Genomic DNA, 18,157 nt, shown 5'->3' with positions numbered 1-18,157 from the left:
AGTTTTTTAAGTGATTGAATTTTCATATTAAAAAAAAGTAGCATTTTGCTTTTAGAAAAACAAAATGGTAATTGATTTACAGAATTCCATTATCAATTGTGAAAAATAAAAAAAAAAGCTAAAAAATATGTTTTTTTGTTGTTTTTTTTTTCTTTGTTTTTTTAAGAGCATTCCCCCCTTTGCTTATTTACCATAACAATTCTATTTAAGTTTTATGTTATCGCTACCTGTCAGTAACATTTATAAAAATAGGAGTGCAGCAGCTTTTGTCTCAGAAATGTAGCATTCAGTGTCTTGTACTGGCTGTACGAAATGAAAAAAGTACCAATTTCATACATGTAACAGTTTTTAAAAAAAATGATAAAACTTGGCATATGCTGAAAAATAATATGCACACAAAGTTGTTAATGCCAAATATACCAAGTCGGCTTCTATTTTTGAATGAATTCTATTTTAAAAAATAAATTAAAATATCCTTCATAATTTCCCCAAGTAGAGGACCAAATACAAAAACAGCCAAAATAAATTGTGCAAATAGGAAATTGTATGTTTTCCCTACAAGTCACAGTGCAATGATGTACTATATCTTTGTTATTATTATTATTATTAATTCTATAATAAATTAATCTTTTTATCGCTTCTATTGTGATACTTGGAGCACTGAGGTATTAAAACAAATGGTTTTCATTCCTAATTTGTTAAAAGAGAAAATAAATGTTATAATGTAACAGAGGGTGAAGGATGCCTTTCCTACCCGGCATATGTCAGTCACTGGGGACAACAAACTGTGGTCTAGACAAAGCTCTAGAAGAGGACAGGAATATACAGAGCAGCTGAAATGACAGGACAATTATTTCAGTTAATTGAAATTATTGAGAAACTTAAAAATAAATGGTATGCTTCAAACTTTAAATACTTTAAATATTAAAATTGTAGCTTCATTTTCAACTTGGGTAAAGTTTTTGTTCCTTTATCCTTTAAACAACATAAAAATAGAACTCGACTTTTTTAAGCTGTGCACATAGTATAAATAGGTAATATGCTGGTATGACGCTAGTACAGTTATCAGGTCTAAAACACCTACACAACAAGCTCAACAGTGTTAATCTAGCTAAAAGGGCACACCTTGGCAACTCACTCAGGGGTTTCAAAGCCTACAAAGATGCATTTTATTCCCCGTTTTGTCCAGAGATGCTGCAGATAATATGCCCTCCCCCTCCGAAAAAAATAATATATATACTTTTAAGATTTCTCTTTCCTACGGGTTTACATGTAGTTAATGGAAGAATATTTACAGTGCTGTTTATCTTAAGAATGAATTTCATAAAACCTTAGAATATCACCTCTTTCAACAAGAAAAAAAAGCACTTATAGAAAAAACCAAGGACTCAAAAATTTCTTGTCCTTAAGTTATTGCCGAAAATATATAGCATCAGTTTAATAAAGAGAGACATCACAAAAAAGAAAACTCCAGATATTCACTGTAGTCAGCTGCTCTTTTACATTATTTACATCATGAAACTGAAACTGAGACTTCGCTATAACGCAACCATACACTCGTTTTAAATGTTTTGTGCGAAAACCCTACCTCTTCAGTTGAATGCCGGTTTAAAGGTCATTTTAGGGTTGTTTCTCTTATATTTATACATCTGACTGGTACCCAAGTTTGCAACTTTTGTAAAAAAAATCGCAATCTCCATCTTACAAAATAACAATGATGAAAAAAGGACAAAGTAAAAAGAATTCAGCTGTTAGTGATAATAATCTACTATGATTAGCTTCAGCTAAACGCATAAAAGATTAAGAAGAAATAAAACTAGAGGGGTAGCTCAACCCCTATGCTTTCACTCCCAACACTTAATAAAATGTAAAACAAATTACAAGCAACAAGAAAAACATGTGATGTCTGCGCTTATTATTATTTTTTTTTGGAAATAAAAAGCTGAAGATTCTATAGCACAGCAGAGGTTCATGAGATGACAATGTTGAAACCATTGCAGTCCACGGAATGCCATCTCCAGATGTGTGTCTGTGTGTGGTTGTCCTGTACTAGTGATAATGTAGTACTCAAGGCCCGATGACATCATCCCAACATGGGACCATTCAGAAGCTTCGTCCAGTCTTGCCTGGGCATCCAGACAAATTCTACAGTAAAGGAAAAAGTAATAGATAGATAGATATTTAAAAGAAAAACATTCTGGAATCATACAGTCAAGTAAAAAATGCAATTTTCTCTTGGATAGACAAACAATTTCAGCTTGAACAATTAGTACAGAAGTCAGGAACATATACGGAGAAATCAGTGCTTTTAAATAGATAAACATGCTTCAACTTAAAGCATGGGCTGCTTACTTTACATTCTGTGCTTTGCCATAACTACAGGAAATCCGACAATAGGGATAATTAGCATATCTGCTAAATCTGTAATATAATGGGGTGAAATGGGGCAAAATAAACAGCTAAACCATTTCAAATATCACTTCCACTCTTACTCCTCTTTTCCCCACAATGCACAGGGTAATTTTAATGCTACACTTACAAATACAAAGTTGTTTTTAGGCCACAGTTGTGGTAAACATAATTCTAAATATTACAAAGTGCTATTGATCTATTCCTCAACTGTAATACTTATTTATTTGGGATTACATACCTTGTAGAATTGCCTTGTGGTAGGTCATTTAATAAGCGTGTTCCTGAACTATGAGTGACATTTTGCTGACACGGTTAAAAGGACCTTTAAAGTCCTAGAGCAACGCAGAGCGAGCAGGATAATAATGTCATTATTATTATCCTGTCAGCTAATTGTATGCCTATGTGACAAATAGAATATGCTACTTAAAAATCTTTAAACGTACATAAAAAAAAGGAACACAAATGTACTTCAGGGAATCACTTGAAAAGTTCACTTTGTGTATAAGAAAAATACACTGCAAGTACTTATAAGATGTAGGCCGATCAAATCAACTGCACTGTAATTTTAAAACATCAATAGCAGAGCAATTTTTCAAACGGGGTAGCAGCCGAAACGCCTAAATATTATTGAGGCTTCACAAGAGAAAATTAGTTTAATGCTCCACCAAAAAAAATTGCTACTCGATTTTTATACCCAAGAGAGGAGCTTGAAATGACAAGACAAGATTGCATTTATGCAAAATTACTGGAATTTACAAAGAAATATACAGCGATGAATTCAAACATCTGGTTATTTCTTTAGTTTCGTCTCAGGTAGTCGCTTAACATTGCTCTCACAGCCAGCGCTCGTGAAGAATTGCTTCTTCCATTTGTGTGGCATCTTGTTAAGAGAATACAGAAAGACTGCAGTGATAAAGGCTATTTAGCATAACAAGGTGTTTATTCCCTTCTGCAAAACACAATTGAAATTAGCTGATAAATAGTGAAAAAATTGCGTTGTAACCTACAGGGATGAGAAAGTAATTGAATTGCTGTTTGGGAAATTTATTTTCTGTGCATTATTTAACTTTTTTTAATTTCTAGCTTTTTCGCCACTGTGTCCTTCGCTCAAGCACATGCTTGAGTGAGAACTGATCACAAGATATTTGGGTGTACAATGTTATTTTTCATGTATTTACAGATTTGCTGACTTAAAAGTATTGCTAAACTTGAGGCTTTGGAGAAACAGGTTTAATCCCCATAAACCAGCTATCGTAAAACAGAGCGGTTTTGCTAGATTTTGGAATAATTCCATAGAATCCACTGGAATGGTTCTGCCAAAAAATTACATTTTGCACCAAAAATGCTTTAGTGTTGGGTTAATGAACACAATCAATTACTGAACCAGAAAAGCTATTATTTCTCATGCAGTCTGACAGGGAAAATAATCTTAAAATAGATTTTATTTCTTATCTCACGCCATCACAATTGAAAAATGCTGTCTAGTCTACCAATGTCTGTTTCTAATGGAACTATTCAAAATGTTAAGTAAAAAGAACAGTGTTTATTAATCAGATCAATTAAGAAATACATTTACAAAAATACAGAATTATGGCTAAAAATGTATACGTGTATATATATGTAAGGTCAACCGCATCAGTAAATGTCAGTTTATTGCAGGTATAACTAGCAGTTTTTGTTCTACACACAGCTATTAATGTGTCATGCACAGCAGCAAACCATGTTATAACAAATTGCTTAGCAGAGATAACTAGGGTTAATACATTTTCAAACAACAGGTTCAATGATTATTTGTCTATGCACTAGAAAATGCCAAAAAAGGGTATGGAAAATAAAAATAGAGAAGGAAATAAAACAGGCATAACAAATGCATGCAAAAAAGGATGGGAAACTGGCATTCGTCCAAATTTGCTAAGAAAAGGTGATCTTTACCAGTATATGTTTTGAATTTGACATAATTGTCTTATGTGATTTCAAAATACGCCATCATCGGCTTTGCTTAGGACACTGCTTAAGAAAAGCATGTTTTGTGCAGTCAGTATCTAAAGGGGCTCAGTGCGAACAGCTAAGCTATTTATGTTGCTGCTGGCAATGTCCATACCCTCTGACGGAATCTCACTGTTGTAAGTTTCTTTGCTTTGTTATCAAATGCCTTTAGGTGAAAAATCTGACTTTTAATATAAGTAAGGAGTAAAAGTATAGCGCCTCCTTTAAAGTGTTCTCTCCTGTATACAATGTGTGCGGCTTTCACATTATCTCTCAACCAACTAAAATAATTCAGTAAATGACTGCCAGTTTCCCATTGTGGGATGCCTAGAGTTAAAGGAACAAAAAGTAAGGGGAGGAGCCTACATATTTTTTTTAAATTGATAGAAAAAATGAAATCACAGTTTTCCGCATCCTAGCCCATTGGAGCCCAGTTTTTAAGCATGAAATTAATCAGTTGTTTTAATCATTCATAGGTCTGCAACTAAACATACGTGCCCATTCCATGGGCAGAAAATATTTTGTTATTTGATTTATTGTGGGCCCCATAGGGTTAAAATGGGGGGAGCGGTAAGTCTAAGCGTATACAGCAAAGGTTTAAGGCAAATTTTCACAAAATACAATGGTAGAGATTAGAATACCTCAAAGTGAGATGGCAACCAACCACATGAAACGTTTCAATGGTATCCATTTGTAAAAGCCGTTGCAATCAAAGGCCCCTAGAATTGTACAATTGTTAAGTTGTCAGTGCTCTATTGAACAAGAACATATTTCTGCAATTCATCTATAGCAAAAAATAATGATCAAAAGCCCTGCTTGTGATGGTGGCATGAATGTTTAGCCGTAATCAAACTGTTTAATAAATTACTCATGTCATTTGGAGTGATGGCATTTTTATTATTAGCGCAAGTAATCAGAGAGGTTCTTATTTTTCATCCAGTTTGTGGATTTTGCAGGTTGGTAATCAATGTTAGTTTTTTTAAGTCACTACCACCAAGAAAGGCTGCCAATCTGCACTGTAACATGCACATCCCAGGCACGGCGGAGAACTTGTCGAGGGTTCTAGGCTATGCTTTCATCTGAACAGCTCAGAACATTCACATTTTCTAGAGCAGAGGGGTTTTCTAGCAAGAACACAGAGAAACAGAGTGAGAGAGGCTCATTTTCCCAAGGCTAATCATAACGGCTGTATTTGATAGTATAGGCATTCATACTATGTTGCTATGGGAAGAGGTGTTCAACAGGACCTAAAGGTTAGGGATGGAAGCCATGGGAAACAGACCATTTACGGAAAAATAAATAACAGCCACATTTTGCAGGTCATTTAACAGGACCATTATGTTTTTAATCTTTGATCCAATTTATCCTATGCTATGAAATGGCTGAGAAGCAGGAAGGCTACCTTGCATATAAGCAGGAGAATGCGCTGAATGCCAGTCTATACGAAGAAACTAGCTAGCTTTTGCCCTTCACAAGGCATAGTTAATTGATTTCTACAGCTTACTGTTGGTAAGTGAATTTACAGGAAATCAGTCCTACACAACATGGTTCAACAACTTTAGACCCATTGACTGCAATGTATTGGGCTGAATTATAGTTGCAATACTTTGAGCTGCCATTTACAGAAAAATAGGAAAGCTTATGACATAAGTGTTTCTGTTTGTAGAGTGCTCAGATTGGCAGCCTTGTCACAATTAAACTCTTCATCACACCCTCATCCAGCAAAGCTTTGCTATGTGAAGTGAAAGCATGCAAATTGGTTACATTTCTATCCACATTTATAAATCGTTAAAGCAAAGCCGAAGCAAAATTCACAGTTCCCATTGGTTATTTGATACATGTTAGTAACTCATTAAGTAAACTTTTAACTAGATGTAACTACTTGGCATTAAACATGGCACAATGAAGAGGGATAAGGTACCAAATCTCCCACGTTACTAAATATTCCCTTATTGTCATTAACATGTTTAAACACAAGGTTATTCATAAAAAGTGTCCGTTTGGTTTTACCATCATAGCAACCAATGGCATATTCCTCTGTTTCTATGCAAGGTAAACCTAAAAATAATCATTTATTATACATGATCTTATACATGACATTTTATTTTAAGGTTACTTTTCAAGGTTTATTTCTCCTTTAAAAGTAAGTGCAGAGAAACATTTATTTTGCAAGTTCTAAATCAAGTATCTTTTTATTTTAGCTACAGGTCTGTATTTATACAGCACAACTTTTGGGTAATAGCAAATATACCAGTTGGGTGCACACTTTAACCTGTTCACCTTCTTTAAGTTTCACCTAGATATTATAGGAAGCAGGAATTAGTAGGAATTAAACACTGTGGTTTACTCTCTTTTTCACCACGGTTCCTCTGCACAGCACTGAACAATAGTGTGGAATGTGATATGACATTCAAGTCAAGGAGGACTCCTCTGGGTCATCAAACTGGCTGAGTGGCATTGCTGGCTCCCCTTGGTTTACATCTGAAGTGTTTGGTGAAAACGGCTCATCTTGCCCTTAACGGATGAGCAGATATCAGCCAATGGAAACCTATTACTCTAATAATTGAAGAGACAGCCTGTGCACTGAAGCGTACAGGTTTGAAACAGGTCTATTAGTAAATTCTGCAGTTGATATAAAATGATAGCACTGTGTGTCAATGGGCTAAGTGAGCCACATAATGAACAATTGTGCATGTAATCTCCTCGGTGTACAAGAAGTGAAAGGGTTAATGGAAAGCCAAAATAGATGGCTGGAGGACAGCATCCCGTTCATGTCAGCTCTCTATAAATATTAAAGATAACTGTATGTCTAACAGCTTTGTGACCATGTCTAGCCCTCAAGGACCTGTAAGAGGCAGGATTATGAGGATATCACTGCTTGAGTATAGGCAAGCCAGTGAGAAAGAAAAAAAGGTCACCGATTACACCCCAGGGTTTTATGTTTGAAATCCATAAAACCTGCCCCGGATTTCAGATTTATGGTCTAAGTTACATCCTGTTTCTTCTTTTATGTGCTTCGTATTAGACTACATCTTCTCAAAATAACAAATCTTAATAAGCATGAATGAAATCGATACTTACAGCCATTCCATGACCAAAGCCTGACCCTGGTTGAGGACTTGCAGCACTAATGTAGTTACCCACAGCAGAGTCTTGACTGGCGGTCCCATAGATGTCTGCTACAGGGCCTGGGCTGTTGGCCCCTGGAAATCCACCTGGTCGAGCTGGGTTGGTGCCTGCTGGGGATGCGGGTGCGCCATAATTCGGTTGAGTGCTGTAGCTATTCAAAACTGGTGTGCAGGGAATAAAGGTAGGAATAAGGGCTAAATCATAACATGTAACATTAATATACAACAAAATAAAAGATAAGGCAAACACGGAAGAAAACAGGCTGGGCCTGACTTCTGACATTCTATAAACCATGGCCATGCGGAACAAGAGCACATACCCAACAAGATAATCAGCCCACACTACCACTAAACAAGCTTGGACACCTGATCATTCAATGCTGTATTGCACCCGGGGGTCAGTGAGGTTGATTTCATTAAACCCACTACATAACAGATGACATTGTGTAATATTTTGTGCAAAGTTCATGCTCTTTGTTTGCATTTTATTTGGAAAAGAGGACAGATCTGGACATGTGGAGACAGCATTCACATCCCATGCAAACTACAAAGGAACTAGATTTAACACTATGTAATATGCTCATTTCAGAAACAAAAAATTACAAGATGTGAGTTTTTATCTGAAGAAAAAAAAATGTAAAAAAAAAAAAAAAAAAGACATGAATTCTAGACAAAGTTTGGGGACCATAACCGTCCAAGAGATTACAGATTACAAAAGTCTGTATCTATGTTTTAGTTTTCAAATTGTGAATATCATTAAATAAGACAAAACCTATGCATTATACTCAAAGGTGAAAACACTATTAATGTAATTAATGAAATGTCGGTGCTACTTTAGCCTGCAATCTACCGGTAACCTGTGGCCTAAATGCGGTCTACCATTAAACCGCCGTGCATTCTGTCTAGCACAAGTACCAGAAAGAAGTTCAATATGCCCGTATAACCCTGCTATAATGATGTTAAAAGATTTCTATAAAAATATAATCTGTACAGAAGAGGACGCAGTTGCATTTTTACGTGAATACGTATCGACTCGATGCACCACAAAACACAGAGCCTTATCATCGATGTGGCAGTGATATGCAAGAAAAAAGAAAAACGTGACAGAGGTGGGGAAAATAGACATGTACTTCAATGTGGTCTTAAAGGGGGCCAAACTTCACGCTCTCTGTTTGAAAAGGAAACACATTTTTCCATTATAGGGATATAAAAAACAAACTACACCGCGACCTGAGTTTGTGTGAAATTTTAGAATGGCTGTTCTTTGTTGTAATGGAAATATCCATGAACACAACAGTGACTCTTACAGGAAAGTCTAGTAGCACTGTAACTGATAATTTCAGATAGACCCCGTGCTAAAGTAGGAAAGTTCAGGTAGACTGCGCACTAAAGTAGCACTAATATGTCAGTATAACATAAACCTATTGAGTGAAATACAAACATGCAACTAAAAACAAACAAATTTACAACATCCTAATATTGAAGTCAAATATTCTAGGCCTCATCCAAGAAATTTAAATGTGGCACCTATTACTATTCTACCAACTCAACCGGAGGTCTTCAAAGTATCTAAACAGATTACATTTCCATAAAACAAACAGACTGCTGGTGTAACTGCAAGCAATATATAAAACGTATTTTTATAGAAATCACCATTGACATATTAACCACTGATGTTGCCTTAGGCCTGACCCTAGGCAGCTATCTCAGCTGCCCCTCCACAGCCACCACCCTTGCTGTGGAGCGTGAGGATTTGACACCATATCTGGTGCTGTGTGTCTTAAAGGTGTGCAAAATGTACTTCTAGACCCTATGCACTAGGAAACTCTTGAAGAGTGGTCCACAACCCGCGTCTCCAAGGGCCGTAAACAGGACAGAATTTCTGGATAGCATTGTTTGAGCATCGGAATTAAAAAACAAAAATCAGGCATGAATACATAGAATTCCCAGCCTTTCCACAGCCCTCGAGGACTAGAGTCATGGACCCCTACCCTAGAATAAATACCCCAAAGTCTCTAAACACTAAGTAAAGTTTTGTAGCGTTGTGTGAAGTCTATGAATGCCGGTGAGCGAATTCATCCTAAAGAAGACTTAAAATGGACAGTTAGCTTTTCTTTGGAAGGGGTAGATTACACAATTCTTGAGGTAGGGCCCTCAAAAGTCCTTGTGACAAACAATGCAAATTACAAATTGTGGTGCTGTTGGTCCAGTAAATCCGACTCTTGCTTTCTGCCTCAATCTTGCGGTCAGTAAATGCTGTAACTATCTACATCTGGACTGTGTTTAGTTTTTAAGAGGCTTGCGTGAAAACAATTAACCCTTCGAATTCCCCTTCAACCGCTGATTTTCTATACAAATGTGACAAAACATTACTTGAACCTTCTAGCAAATTACACAAATAAACCTCAACATGTCTGTCATTTAATCCACCATTCCCTGCTTTTACGTCTCTTGACTATTAAGTGTTCTGGGCAAAAACGAATATGATGAAGATTTATTTCTGGCACAGGTTTGGGCATTCAACAGTACCAGGAGTGGTGTTTTAAATGCTACATTTTGTTACAAAAGTGTTAAATTCAACAAAGTAGGTAACACTGTTACAGCTTACGCTCTACATAATATATATATAATATATCTGGTTTTATAATTATAAAACTTAGTATACTCTAAAGGTCCAACAATACATAATACTGGTAAAATGCCATGGATTCATATTGCCACCTTACTGTAAATAAACTATGCTTAAGGGCAAATGCTTCTCTGAATAATATAGGCAGAATGCAGTCAATTTATTTTGCAGTCGTATAACTGTAATAATCATATCTTCACAAAGCCGGTTCATTTGCTCAGTGGGAGCAAAAGCAAAAGGTTACTCCAAAACTTAATCATTTCAATGTTCGTATCGAGAAGCACTGCAATATGTATCTCCCTATGCAAAAATATACTGCCACAAGCAAAGCTATTTTAACAAATATAAATGACATGCATTCTGAAATTGGATTTTCTGTTAGAATTTGTTAAAGCTTTCATAGCCAATGAGACCCATGTTACGACTTCCGTTTGACACAGTGCCGTTCACTGGGGTAAGAGGAACCTAAGAGTTTTTGTAATAAACAGGCCACATAACGCTGAAAGTATCTGAAAATACTGCAAGCACTATAGTGGGGAAAATAGTTTAAGTAAAAACGCCATCTCTCATTTATTATTTTGCTTCTCCAGAGGTTTTACAAAGAGATCAATGAGCAGTCAGAAAAGATTTTGTTAAAGTTTGTGCGAGAGTAACATCAATCTAGATACAAAAAGATCCGTAATTAATAGTACTTCTACCTACATCACCCCATTTATGTGGACATTGGCCCAAACCATTCCCTTTAGGTTATACCCCATGTCTCGTTAAATATCTATGCTTTGCCTGGAACACTTTTTTCTGGGAAAGCACTAATAATGCTCGTCTAGCACGTGCCCACTTTTCTTAAGACTGTGGTTTTAGGGTACGTCACATGCTTCGTCTCTGTTTTAAATGTTATGTTTTACACAGCTCTGCAAAATTAGTTGTGACCATAAAAACAAAGAATATCTTACAGTTTAATGAAATCTTAATATTAAATAGATCTAAATTTCAATACTTTGGGCTAATAATTTAAGTCATTAGTCAACTAGGCCGCCATACACATTTTTCTCTTCAGTATTCTACTCTGGCTTTGAAGGTCCTAGTTATTTAGTGGCATGCAGTTCTGCAGAGATCCTGCGCGCATAAGCAGGCTTTACGTTATGTTAGTATTTAAAGTATTTTATAGTATAGAATATAAGATTGTTTTCAACTAATACTATTATTCAGCCCGATAAAAATAGATTAAATTATACAAAGTATTACCAGGGGATCATGTGTAATACAAGTCCGCAATTTGTAGCTATGCGAATATGGATCTAAGCAGGGGAATGGCTGTTATGTTTGCTTCAATGGACTAAATCAGGCTTTTACATTAATGATTGAAGTATATCTATATACTTTTGAGTCCACAGCAGATGCCGGACAACTGTACAGAGAAGATCGGCTTTGGGTCAGAGAGAGGATTACATCTACTGGCATTTAATCATCTAGACGAGACAAACTAAAAGTACACAGATCCAAGCAATGATTAACTGTGCTGGAAGTCTTTGCATGTATCTGTATGTACGAGTGTGCGTACAGATATAAAATATATGTACTTAGAAAGTAAAAAGTCGCATTAACATGAACTACGTACAAAATCAATCATGACATTTACACTAGCAAAATTACATATGAGATTCATGTTATGATCATATTGGAAAAATGTAAGTAAAAAAGACTGTGGAATAAAATGGCAAGCTATGAATAAAATTATGCAGGAGAGTATGTTTATAGTCAAACCTCATAATTTAAAGTAAGTGATAACAGAGTAAAATCATCGCAGCTCATTGAACGTGCATATATTGCTGAATACATTCGCACTGATCATGAAGTTGAGTGCAGGAATGATGTCTGTGACAATATCACTCCTACACTTTCATTACTGCCGGAGTGTTCCATGGGAGTGGCGGATGCGCAGGTTTATGCATTAAACAAACAAATAACAGGCTTCAGCAAGCTACCTGTAGGAGGGAGGAAATTATATCTCCAGATAATAAATCTATCAATTTACAGAAAAGAACACAAAAGGTATAATTTAATAAAAACACCTGTTTTTTTTGTTTTTTTTTTCTCTTGGCAGAATATTCCAAGACTGATCACTGATTGGGATTAGCAAGAGTTATACTAGAGGTCCTGAATCCTTTCATTGTATGTTGTAACCAATTTAAACATTACATTGTATTTGAAATGAAACAAAGACTAAGAGGCTGTTCATTTTTATAAGGTTATCCTTAAAAAAATCTGCTTAACATAATAAAGTCTGTTTTTGAGTTTAAAGGAGTAGTGGGACAATACACACGCTTACCTGTCCATTAATACTGATGCTCAAGTAGTGAATTAAATAATAAACTTTCCATAGCATTATAGTTAAGGAATTCTGTTGCCAGTAACAAGGATTTGGGTGCCAATGTGTGCTTCTCTCACTACTAGCAATCTGAAAAACTGTAAAACGGTGGCAGAATGCAATCAAAGCTCTCGGACCATATTGTGGTATGAAAACTAGACAAGATTGCCACTGCAGCAATATTTAAACTGTTTTTGGACAAAAAGAAATGCCCAGAAGGCTAAACTGTAACTATAGACAAGGTGGAAAAATAGCCTCCTTTGTTCTATCAATATGTGTTATTAATGCAGCTTAGACACCGGCAAAAAATAAAATGGCAGCCACACAATGTAGATGGATTCAGCTTGCGAACTCCTGTTTTTTCAGTACACTGTAAATGTCCCATCCATCCTAGGAAAAGCATTTACATATCTTTAAATGGGCTGTGTCATATCTAAATCCATATTTTTGCTGTGTTAATGCATGCAGGTTTTGAAAAAATATGGTTTTGAACAACAATCCATATGAGTTCATGAACAAATGACGCACTCAAGTCACATAGTGTTCAGTATATATCTATATTAAAAATGACACGGTATACATTTTAGCCCACAATTGGTCTCTACACTCTAAAGATAAACCACCGCTCTGCTATACACCAGTGATTGAGGATTTCCTGCTATGCCCTGCACAGTATATCTGAGCATTGCGATGCTGTACAAAGTGGTTACGTTGGCTTATCTTCCTCGCTGGCTTATAAATTACTACACTATATGAGCTAAGTGCCTCGGTGCAAGTGAATACAGCACTGGATATGAAAGGTCGACATTAGGAGATAAACCCTTGTCCAATAAAACACACCGAAGTTTCAAGTCGTGAGTCATTATGCCATTTTCCTGTTTTCCAAGGTATTATATCGGAGTGGAACTCCTTTCATAACAGAGAATAACGGAATCACTTTGTAGAAATCAATTCTTAACGGGTGTTAACATGGCAATACATTGATGAGAAGTTGGTGGAAATGCAGGTGTTGCACCAGAATCAGGACATTAATGAAGCGAATGCCATTTTACTGGCTACAGAGATGCAGAAAAACATGAAAAACAAAACTATACATGCAAACAACAGGTATTATATATATATATATATGTAAAATCTATACCTATCCATGATAAATGTACATCTGCTCTGCAAAAGTGGTAATGGCAATTTCAAATATATAAAAAAAATATGTGGGGGGAAAATTGGGTTTAAAAATCTCATAACACACACCTTTTGACAACATATTTGTTGGGGACCATTAAAAATAACCATTATGCTAAAACAGTAATTATTTAATTATGGCAAACAAAAGCAGTGTATCTAAGCTACATGTCCCAAAGTACGGATATAGGTGTATGGCTGTAGTGTGATGGTACATCCCTAGAGCGAATGTTAGTATGGTTCCTTATCAACATGTAAACGGACTATACTTTTCAATGTATTAAATCCCCATATTTTAAAGCATGCAAAAGACACACTGAGCTTTCAATGTGTACCTAACACGCAAGTCTTGGCTACGTCTGGCATCACCCCAAAGAGATCAATTGCTTCCACCCCCCCACCCAGAAGAAAATGAAAGGCTGTACAAACCTGGACTCTTAAACTGATCCGGGCTTGGAAGGTGATGGAGTGGGGAGTTACTTGCTGAAGCAGCATGCTCACTACGAAGCATCTGTGCCGCTCGAGGTCCCATGGAACCGTAATCCGCGAACGATAAAGCAGCCCGTTGGTCACCGGGCGAGGTATAGAAACCATAATCTGGGATTCCTAAAGACATATTGACTGCATCACTATGGGTACTAGATTGTACTCAAGACAACGTAGTCAAGAGAAGAAATGCAAGATGGGGGAGGGGGGGACAACAGAAATTTCAAAACAGATAGGCCGCCAGCCCTTGATATCCACGATACTGCCAAGTACAGAGCAACCATGGTCGTTTTTAAAGAAATAGAGAAACATTTTTACATACACAAAAAAATAAAGACATTTTACATTCATTCTTCAAATCAACAAGGCAAGACAGGATTTGCCCCTCGTACCACACACCTGATCTCCCTTGGATTTCATGGAGCAAATAATGTTTAGTATGATGTTCAGCAACCCTAAATTCTAAATTGAATTGTGTAGATTTAATATATTATTCTTTTTTGTAGATGCCTTACTCATTTACATAAATAAAGTCACACAAAAAGTATTGGTAGATCCCTATAATCATCCATTCACCTACACAAAAGCACCAGCTCTTTGGCCATTCGTGGTATTGGTAGCTATGAAATCTCAGTATTTTGGTATGGTGCAAATGATGCGTTAAAAAAATGAACATTTTCAAGGTTACAAACTCAAACAGCTGTGAATGTATATTTACTATATTATACAGCATGACAAACAAGTTCATGGCTGCATCAAGCATAAAAGGCACAAAGTTTAATAACCATGTCTATGCAGCCACGGACTGGCCATCCAGCACACCATCAAAATGCCCACTTTGGCCAGTGCCCAACTGGGCACACCTTGGTGCCGGGGCAGAAATCCAGTGTTTTAGGATGTGTCCACTTGTTGAATACAAGAGTGTACCGCTAGCAGGTGGCCACACGTTACATCATTCATCAGCTCCCAAGCCAACATCGTTCAAGAGCTCTTTCCTGCCTTTATGCAAGTAACAACCTGAGACGTTAACAACCTTTTTGTACAGTTAGTAAGTAAGGGATTAACCCCATTGCGTGTCCTCATGAAAAGCACTCCAATATCCACTCAATACACTATACCGTTATCTACATAGATTTACCTATACCTCCTTATTATAGCATTCAGAAATTAAAAACACCAAGCATGCATCCATCATTTTTTTCCCAATTGTCTCTTTTTTATCAAGTGTTAATATAAGATAAATTATGATGTTTCCAGCAAACATCAATTCAGTTCAAGCATGGTCGTATAATAGAGCATACTTTATTCCTTTTACAAAACTGATGCGGAAAAAAAAAATTCACTTATAATTGCAAAGAGCTCTGCATACAGTCTGGAGATCAGGATATGATTTTCATTTTCAAACAGTGAGCACTGAAAAAAATGTTTCTTTTCATTAAGAAAGGGGAAATTACTATGTACTGTTTTGCAATGCCAGGCAAACTCTGGCGCAGTGAGGAAATTTGTCCCAATACCGGTGCTCCTGCTAACCCCTTCCGCACAAAGGTTATAATTGGTCTGAAGCTTGAAACAAGCCTAGATCTCATTCCACACAACATGGAACTAAACCACCCAGGGCCCCAAAGAAGGCTTACCCAGAACATTTACAGGCCAAAAATCAGTGCAAGCTGGTGTGTGTCTCTCTCTCTCTTTAAAACCGAGTTCTGATACCCCCTACACTTTCTAATTAAAGGCCGGGTGAAGTGGTGGTAAGCCAAGTGAAATAATAGTGGCAGTCAGAAGACGGCACCTGCTGAGAAGCTAAAGGTGTGGGCAGACAGGGAAAAATTAAAAAGATCTTCTTTCAAAAATAACGCTGTGGCTAGTTCTTCCAGTGATTTAGTCTAATTTAATGCTAGTGTCGAGGCAAAAAAGAAAAGGGTAAAAATAATCTTTTTTCAGAAAACACTTATGGAATGTTACATCCAAGATGTTGAGGGTGCACACTATATAAGTATCAACACAGAAAAGGATCATTCTCAGAACCTGTCCAGTGGAAGTGGCAATGTGTTTTTAATGATTATTGAAGGGGTAAAGGGGTGGCTAGGGTTGTGACTTTTATACCAACATTTATATGTGACTTTGTTGCCTAATGATAGTTATGTATGTATCACACCGAGAAAACATTCTGAGCTCCGGGAGAAGAATCACATCAGGGAGAAAGAGGAGCAGAGGGATTTGGGTCCAAAAAAGAAGGGCTGCCCATCCTAAATATAGATGCTTAGGATGCGTGCTTTGCATAACCATTTTAAGTCACGTTCACAGTTTTTATGATTAAGATCAGCCATAGTGTTTACTTTTAGTTTTCCAATCTGTGTGGTTGTTTGCAGATATTTGGTTTCAAACCAGAAACCTGCGCAACAATAGTAGCAAAACTACCATTACAATTTCCTTTTTGGGGTTATCTCCATTTTCTCTCGCTTTACAAAAGCCTTTAGAACCACCAGGGGAGGAATGATCAGTGTACCTACGCATGTGTACAACAGTGTAACCCAAAATCCAATTTCCTTTCTCAATGTATGTAACTTGTTTAGGACCACATTGTTGAAAGTAACAAAAAAGAGTGATAATTTATGTGCACTTATATCAATGAACAAACAAACACAATTTGGCTCTAAACATGAGCTAGTGGTAACAAACAACTTGTGTATTTTAAGGAATAAAATATTACAGATGCCGTTAACAGCAGATTCTGCAGCAAGATGCTGTACAATGGTTGTATAATGTAAATGAGTAGACATACTCAAGTCATGTAGGAAAACGAGTGACAGAAATGGCATAGGCTATTTGTTTACAGGGGGCAGGCAATGTGTTAAACTGTCCAGAACCTAAAGGGTTAGATCACGATTAGTAAAGCAGAGTGACAAGCAATCTCTCTGTGACTTATGAAATGTAATCATGTCTGGCAAGCCGCAAGCTAGGGCCATCAGAGGTGATCCTGATTCTGACGGCAAGGGGCACAGTCAACAGATAAGGCATTAAAAAGATTGCCGGATGATTGCTAAACAAATCACAAGACAAAGCAAATAAATAAATAACAAGCATCGACCGTTCACTCTCATCGCATTAGAGAAAGGAAAGTCTGAAATATGTTTGAAAATAACCAAGACTAAAAAGAGCAATTTTTGTATGTTAGGACCTCCACTGATGTGCAAAACGATGTTTGATTTGCAAGAATAAAATACCGTTGTTCCCCACTGTGAAATGTTTTCCGACACTGACCACTTTCTTAATCTAAAGTGTTCTGGAGTGAGAAGAAGGCAGGGTGTGAGAAAGATGTTTCTAAAAATACAGACACCTAGCATGTGGGGGGAAAAAACTTTTCTTAGTTAAAACTACTTGAATTTCCTTTTCAATTTAGGTTTAAATTGTTCAGCATTTGAAATCCAGAAATTGTATAACTCGAATGCAAGTTTCATAATAAGCAGTTTATTAAACTTTACACTATGTCAGTGCTAAAACATGTTACAGATTTTAAAATAAGAATGTTCTTTGGGGACTAACCCATGTAGTTCACGTGTGCATTCACGATATACTAAGACCACATCAGCTAAGAATTCTTAATGGACAGGGATTTCTGTCTAGAGCACAGAACGTTTAAAGAGGCAAACTCTGTGATTCCCAAATAAACGTTGCTGGGTTGAAAAAAAAGTGCTTAGGTTTGAAGATCAGTTTAGCCGGGACACTTTAAATAGCAAGTGTCTCACAGACTTAATGTGGAACTCAGCAGGGCACACAATCTCGATAGCGTGTGACATCTTCCATATAAAACCCATTATTAACATGTGAGTTGATAATTATAGGAACAAGAACTGGATAAACACCAAAGAGTTAAGGAGAACGGGTCCCCTCATGAATGAAGATCCAAAACAAAAATGGCAATTATAGAAGAATAAAAAAAACATACATTTATCCGAACGATGGAAC

At 36.6% G+C, this 18,157-nt stretch overlaps 1 protein-coding gene across 3 annotated transcripts in view; it reads right to left on the bottom strand.

Annotated features, from left to right (window-relative positions):
• Nucleotides 1-969: 969 nt before the first annotated feature.
• Nucleotides 970-18,157, bottom strand: part of MSI2 (musashi RNA binding protein 2) — a 272,035-nt gene continuing 254,847 nt past the window's right edge. Inside the window, exons 12-15 of one of the 3 annotated variants that reach the window (XM_053454976.1) lie at nt 14,135-14,311; nt 7,480-7,688; nt 5,040-5,117; nt 970-2,145 (exon numbers count right to left, since the gene is read on the bottom strand). In XM_053454976.1, coding sequence (XP_053310951.1) covers nt 5,076-5,117; nt 7,480-7,688; nt 14,135-14,311 — 428 coding nt within the window. In that variant the 3' untranslated portion in view covers nt 970-2,145; nt 5,040-5,075. The remainder of the gene's footprint in view (nt 2,146-5,039; nt 5,118-7,479; nt 7,689-14,134; nt 14,312-18,157) is intronic. The other 2 variants (XM_053454977.1, XM_053454978.1) reach the window with 2 other exon arrangements.

The sequence above is a fragment of the Spea bombifrons genome, chromosome 2 (assembly GCF_027358695.1).
Source record: "Spea bombifrons isolate aSpeBom1 chromosome 2, aSpeBom1.2.pri, whole genome shotgun sequence".
Classification (NCBI taxonomy): Eukaryota; Metazoa; Chordata; class Amphibia; order Anura; family Pelobatidae; genus Spea; species Spea bombifrons.
The sequence above is the reverse complement of the archived record's forward strand: the minus strand, read 5'-3'. Positions and strand labels throughout refer to the sequence as shown.